Raw genomic sequence first — 7,030 nt, 5'->3', positions numbered from 1 at the left:
TAGAAGTGAGGACTCCTCTCAAGACACACCACTCTGAATTCCTCCTCTACCCGCCCCGCCGCAACCCCCACCTCCGAGTGCAACGTGTTCTTGGCTTGTGTTATGACCACCAATCCTTGTGGGTGATGTGTCCATACCAATTTCTACTCTGATCCTCCCAGACTTCCAACTCCAAGGGAACTACACTGAGATTGTCCCAGAGAAAATGACCATATGGGCAAGTGGACTTCGAGGAGATGGGCTAAGCCAGTCAGGCCTCACCACTCTGCTTCAGCCCCGACTGGCCAGGCACTGTGAAGTTGATCACTGCTCTGCCCCACTCCCTTCGGCTTTGGAGGGCTAGCAGGCTCCTGGCCCCAAAGCCAGGCAAACCTGACACTCTACAAGGATTTATGACCATCAACAGTCTATCCTGAACAGCGAGGGGTCCCTGAATGCTGATCGCCCTGGAGAGTACAGACATGAGCAAGGGGCTTAGCCAGCTCAGGGGTGATGCAGAGGCCGAGCCCCTCATGTGGGTGTCCCCGGAAGGCCTGTGGCAGGAAGTGAGACAGTAGAGCGTGCTGTGGACAGTCAGTTGGTCTCTGTGCCACATGGAAGCTGTATCGTCTTCCAAGGACAAACTACTGACAGCACTGGGTGTGGTGGGGGGACAGGACACAGCATGCACAGGTAGTGCCAATCACTTCTCATAGCAACATGGAATGCCAACATGTTGAACGTGCCAAGAAAGGGGGTGGCAGGACCCTGAGCTCTACTTCCAAGCAGTACCTTCCATTTGCTTGATTTCGAGGGGAGGGGGGATATTCCAGAACCTCATTACTTCATAGAACCAACAAGGTCAGCAGCCTGAGCCATGCAGAGGGCAGAACACTGCTAGTAAAAGCACGCAAACTCAGGGACAGGACTGGAGCTGGGAGCTGAGGCCACTCACCCCAGTCGAGAAGCTAAGCTGGGCCTGCCTCACCCTAGGGCCCCTTGGACATCAGTGGTGGCGTTTCTTATATATGTGTTCAAGGAGCAGTGGGTCAGTGGCCAAAGGACAGTCGGCTGTTAGGTATGTGTGAAGGCTGTCACTCGACAAGTAATTCAGGCCAGGCAGCATGTCCCCTCCAGGCCTTGCTCCCCTCGCACCTGTGTAAGTTCACGGGCTTCTGGGCTTTGTCCTTCACCTGCTGCCTGGCTGCCTGCACCTGACCCACCAAAGGCCAGGAGCAGCCACATGGCTGATGGTGGGAAGGGTACAGGAAAGGCACAGAGGAGGCCAGGCTCTGCTCCTCCCAGGGACATCATGCTGGGACCACAGGCCGATGAGCCTGGGCAGGAGGGGGTCTCTATCCTTCATACTCTAAACACATCAGCAGAGGACAGTGACATGTGGAGAGGAAGTCATCAAGTCACCCGACAAGGTAGACAGGTCAAGGATCAGGGCAGGGAGAGGCTTCAGGGCCCAGGAAGGACAAACGGGGCGCTGACAGTCGCTTCAGGTGCTTTTATTGGTTCACTTGCAGGGCTGGAGTCCAGGCAACACTACTGCAAACCCAACCGACACACACCTGCAAGACCCAAGTGGGAGCACGGGGAGCAGACTGGTCAGTGGAGGCTGGGCACCTAGTCACCCTTCGCTGAGTTATGGTGCCTGGTGGCATGAGAGGGTGTGTCCACATGAGGGCAGGTAGGATGAAGGTGGGGCTGGGGGCCCCCTCCCTTGTGTAAAAGGAGATGGCTAAGCTGCCTGGGCCTGAGTCTGCTGGCAGGGTGCCCCCGCTCCTTATGCTGACCCCTGACTGTCTTTGGACAATAAAGTGCATTACTGAACAAAGAGTGACTCAAAACCAGAAGCAGAGAAATCACAACACTTTTTCTTTAGCTAAAAGACAGACAGAAATGAACTATGCAGATGCCAGAACTTCAGGGTGAGCAGGATATTGGTCGAAGAGAAGGTAAAGACCAGAACAAGAGGAGGAGGAACGGTGGGAGCCGTGAGGTCTGAGGTTAGCGCACTCCTGCTCCCCCTGCAGACTCACGTCTGATCAAAGGAGCAGGCGACCTGGGCCAGAACACACGCCCAGCCTTTCTGGCAGGCAGCCACAGATGAGCTGGGGAAACGGGGCTCTGTGCCTCGTGCCCCTAGAACAGGCCCAACCCACTGGCCACTTGAGTGTCCTATGCCAGGTCAACCCGGAGGTGCCAGGCACACCCCTGCCACAAGTAAACACAACACCCAGGTGTGCTCTGTTCACAGGCCAAGGGCGAGGGAGGGTCACATAGATTTGCGTCCTGCCCTAGGACAGAGACACGAAGTCCTCAAGCAGCCTGTGTCTGGGTCCACCTCTCCCGGGGATGAGTGCAGTGCAGCTCAGAGATACAGGTTTTTTTTAAGGCAAAGAGGCATCAGGATGTCCACAGCTCCTGGGGAAGGGCCAGACTGGAACCCAGCTGTAGAAGAAATGCAGGACCCTAGAGCACGTGCAAGGTCTGACCACAACCTTTGTCCTGGGATGGTCTGGACCCACACCTCAGCACAGTACCCACTTTCTGACGACCCAGCAGCAGCTCCACAGCCCTCTACAACCAGGTTCCTACTCCCTGACCTGGCTTGTAACGTGGCCTTGTCAGAGGCCAGGGTCTAGGCAGGACAAGAAGAAGGAATGGTGGGGACAAAAGGGACCAGAGCTTCCAGCCCTGCCTGGGGCCACCCAGCTCACCCAATGCAGGCCTGGTCAAGTGTTGGCTGCCCGAGGGGCTGCCTGCTCAGTGGGGGACACTGCCATGCTCCTGCTTGGTCCTGGGTCTGCAGCTGTGCCAGCCATGTGGCCTGGCAGGAAAGTCTCAGGCACTGAGGTTCACTTGTGAGGAGACCTGACTGTGGGTCCCCCGTCCACTCACCCAGGCTGCACACACCTCCAGGGACTCATTAAAGGAGGGACGAAGGTGGAAACTAGTCTCTCTCACTCCCCTTTTATGCAGTTTTTATCTTAAAAAAAATAAATAAAAGTCTTCTGGGCAGGAATTACTGATTAACTGTTATTACAACCAAAGCAGACTTTAAAACCCCCCCATGGAAGCTGGGTGGGAGCAGGAAAGGGCGAGCAGCAGATTCACCTGCAGACCAGGCGGACAGGAGGCCATGAGCCTCTGGCCACACATTTCCACTGCATGATGGCTACCAGAAGGGGAAGTGGTGGCCCTCACAGGCAGGGTCTGCCTCAGAGCAACAGGGTACAGAGGTCACCAAGAGCTCCCAACCAAAAACAGGAACAGGAGCAGGAACAAAAAGCATCCAAGGAAGGAAAAAAGAAAGCTGGATGGTGGCAGCGAGCCCTCCCACCCCGATTCCAGGTGATGATTCAGAGGCACCTAGTCCTTCTACCACAGTGGGGGCTGCTGTGGGCGGCCAGTTGAGGCCACACCGTGCCTCCACCAGGATACTGGTTTTAGCCCGCAGAGCACCAGCCTGACTCCCTCTCTCCAGGGAAGCCTGGTGCTGAGAAGCTTCCTGGGTCAGGGACCCCAGGGCAGCCGCCCCCACCTTGCCTTCAGGGCTGCTGAGGTGGGGCACGGTCACAACAATCTCGGCTTCTGAGAGGGCTGGGGTAGGCCCAGTCCCGCCAGCAGGGCCTGGGAGCCCTAGGTCCTGGGGAGGCTGCACATCTCGCAGTGGCCGGTGCCCGGCTGGTTCATGAAGGTGCAGTGCTGACAGGCCCACATGGCGGACGAGGCGGCATGTGTGGAGCCACCGACGGCTCCATACTCTTGGAGGCCTGGAAGCTGCACACCAACTGTGCCTGTGGGGTAGGAAGAGAAGCAGTATTCATCCATTCTGCACAGGAAGCTGTCCCACCCCACTCTGAGAGTTGCTGCTTATCAGGACAGGAGGGGTCTCGAAAAGCAACTGCCATGGGCGTGGACAAACGTGGCTTGAGAGCCCCACCTTGGGTCCTCTGCTCTCTCTCACACACAAAGCCCTGCTAAGGAAAGCTGCTGTCTGCTGAACAGAAGGCTGCCAGCTGTGGCCACTCATGCACCTGCCCACTGCCCCTGCCCAGCTGCTGTGTCAGTGGCTCCTTCCTTTTCACTGCTTAGCAGCAGTATGTGGTATGAAGAGCATCTCTGGTTATCTGTCTCCCTCCTGATGCACACTTGGGTCACTGCCAGTTTTAAGCTATTGTGAACAAAGCTGCCACGAATATTCTTAACACAAATCTTAGTGCGGATTTGTGTTTGCCTGTCTCTTGAGTAGCAGTGGGCTGGCTGGGTCATCCTTACCAGGGCGTGGGAGAGCTCCAGCTGCTCTGGGAGTGTGTGAGCACGCAATGCAGCCAGAGTCTGCATCTCATCTCACAGCATGTAATGGTAGCTTATTCAATTTCCACTTTTCTGATGACTGATGGTGACCTTACTGGAGCTTTTTGTGGGACATCTTCTATGGCGTATCTTCTCCTAGTCTGTGCCTTGCCTTTTCAAGTTTTAGACAACATTTCTTCATGAGCCCAAGTGTTTCATTCTGATAAAGTCCACCTGACCAATCTTTTAGTCAGTGTTTTTCTCTGTCCTACCTTCAAGGTCCTGAACATATTCAACTCTTTTTTTAACATATATCTTTACAGTTGTAGATCTTACCACTAGGTCTATCAGCCTGTGATAGACCTAATGTCCCAGCCTGTATTGATTTTTTGTTTCTTTGATTAAAAAAAAAAAATCTTTTAGCTTCTCCTGTTGCAGCACACAGGCTCAGTAGCTGCAGCTCGCCGGATCTAGAGCTCATGGGCTTCAATATTTGTGGCACACAGGCTGTTGCTCCACAGCATGTAGAATCTTCCTGTGTCCCCTGCACTGGCAGGCAGATTCTTAGCCACTGTACCACCAGGGAAGTCCTGTGTTGATTTTTATATATGGGGTGTACTGCAGAAGTCCAAGTTCATTTTACCCACACAGATACCCATTTGCTTCAATGTGTTTTCCTAAAAAGGGTATATCTCAATCAGGTGCCTTGTTATCACCCAATTCTCAACTCTCCATCTGGCCCATCAGCCTATTTATTCTCATGCCAACAGCACCCCGTTTTAACCATGGCAGCCTTACTATTGAAAACAGACAGTTCACATCCTCCAGCTTCTTTTTTTTTTAATATTTTATTTCTTTGGCTGCACCAGGTCTTAGCTGTGGCACGCGGGACCTTCGATTTTCACTGCAGCATACAAGATCTTTAGTCGTGGCATGCTAACTCTTAGCTGCAGCGTGTGGGTTCTAGTTCTCTGACCAGGGATCGAACTTGGACCCTCTGCGCTGGGAATGCAGAGCCCAATGGCACCCCACTCCAGTACTCTTGCCTGGAAATCCCATGGATGGAGGAGCCTGGTGGGCTGTAGACCATGGGGTCGCTAAGAGTTGGACATGACTGAGCAACTTCACTTTCACTTTTCTCTTTCATGTATTGGAGAAGGAAATGGCAACCCACTCCAGTGTTCTTGCCTGGAGCATCCAGGGACGGGGAGCCTGGTGGGCTCCCATCCATGGGGTTGCACAGAGTCGGACACACTGAAGCGACTTAGCAGCAGCAGTAGCCACTGGACCACCTAGAAGTCTCCATTCTTCTTTTTTCATGATTGTTTTCTAGCCCCTCTACACCCCCAGATAAATTTTAAAACTTTTTCCCCTCCCTTCCCTTGCAAAATAAATATGTCTAAGGGGAATGATGATTGAGACTGTACCAATTAATTTTGGGAAAACTGACATCTTAGAAATATCTTGCCTTCCAGTCCAGAACAATGGTATTTCTTTACGATCTATTTAGCTCTTCTGGCAAAGTGTTAGCTTTCAGCAGAGAGCTCTTACATGGCATCAGTAGACTGTGTCACGAGATCACTCACGTTCTGTGACTCTGCATCTGCAAAAGGTACTCCATTGCTAATTTACGTTACCAACCCCTGTGTAGTGAGCAGAGTTCTGTGAGTAGTGTATCTGTTGAAAGCATTTGACAACCACACAGCATGTTTTAGCAAAGTGACAGGCGCTTTCCCAATAGAGGCTCCAGGCAGTGGGTCCAGACCATACCATCCTGCTGCTGTGAGACTGATGCTTGACATAGGTTTGGGTTTCTTCCCAACAGAAGTATGAGGCGTGGAGCCAATGGGACCCAGCTCCTATGGGGTCACTAGCTTTTCATTAGTTTCTAGTGAGGATGGCAAGGCATACCACATGCTCAGACGAAATCCTTTCCTGATCTGGTTTTCTTTTCTCCCAACTGGGCCAGTGCTTATCTAGGAAAACCTCTTGGTCAAGCCACCCTCCTCTCCCAGCTTCCCCATGTGCTCTTTCTGGAGCTCTCTTTTTAGAGAGAGGGCTCCAAACCACTAAAGCTGCTGCAGTCAATGTTTCTGTGTGAGGCATCTGAAGAATAACACCAGAAGCTGGGAGAGCCCAGTACGTGGGAGAGCTGGACCAGGAGCTGAGACCCTGGCCAGCACCTCACACTGTCCACCCAAGGACATGAGGCCATGGGCTTGGCTGTAGGAATTTGGTGACAACATTGGGTCCTCTGTTTCAGAACGTGAGGACAAGAAGTAGATGGCATGTCCAGCTCTTTTACTGTTTGGCTGTCAGAATCATATAAAAAGAAAATTTAAACAGAAGAGCAACACAATGAATACCAAGGCTCCTCAAGCCCTGAACTTCCAGGTACTCAGTGTACAGAAAGTAAGAACCCCACGGGGCTCCCTGTGGCCTGGGCTCCACTGAGGGTTTCCTGACTAACTCTGGCTCGAGTAGCTGCCCTCCAGACTGAGAAAATGTTTAAACACTTTTTCATATGTACTTTCAGGTGTGTTTTCAGGGGGCACTGCAGTTCTTCTCAAAGCCACAGGGCAAAGGGCCACCAGGGTCACCATCCTCTCGAGCTCTTGGCGAGGGCGCTGGGAGTATGGGGGCAGCTGGATGGAGGCTGATAGTTGGAGGCTCTCACTCTGAAGACACAAGATCCCCTAGTTCTATTCTCTTTTCCTCTTTTTCCACCAAGAATACTCTGATG

At 52.8% G+C, this 7,030-nt stretch overlaps 1 protein-coding gene across 1 annotated transcript in view; it reads right to left on the bottom strand.

Moving 5' to 3' along the window:
- Positions 1 to 2,965: 2,965 nt before the first annotated feature.
- Positions 2,966 to 7,030, bottom strand: part of NPLOC4 (NPL4 homolog, ubiquitin recognition factor) — a 48,587-nt gene continuing 44,522 nt past the window's right edge. Inside the window, exon 17 of the mRNA NM_001192189.3 lies at positions 2,966 to 3,788. Within this exon, the coding sequence (NP_001179118.1) occupies positions 3,631 to 3,788 (158 nt within the window). The 3' untranslated portion in view covers positions 2,966 to 3,630. The remainder of the gene's footprint in view (positions 3,789 to 7,030) is intronic.

The sequence above is a fragment of the Bos taurus genome, chromosome 19, assembly GCF_002263795.3.
Source record: "Bos taurus isolate L1 Dominette 01449 registration number 42190680 breed Hereford chromosome 19, ARS-UCD2.0, whole genome shotgun sequence".
Lineage (NCBI taxonomy): Eukaryota > Metazoa > Chordata > Mammalia > Artiodactyla > Bovidae > Bos > Bos taurus.
The sequence above is the reverse complement of the archived record's forward strand: the minus strand, read 5'-3'. Positions and strand labels throughout refer to the sequence as shown.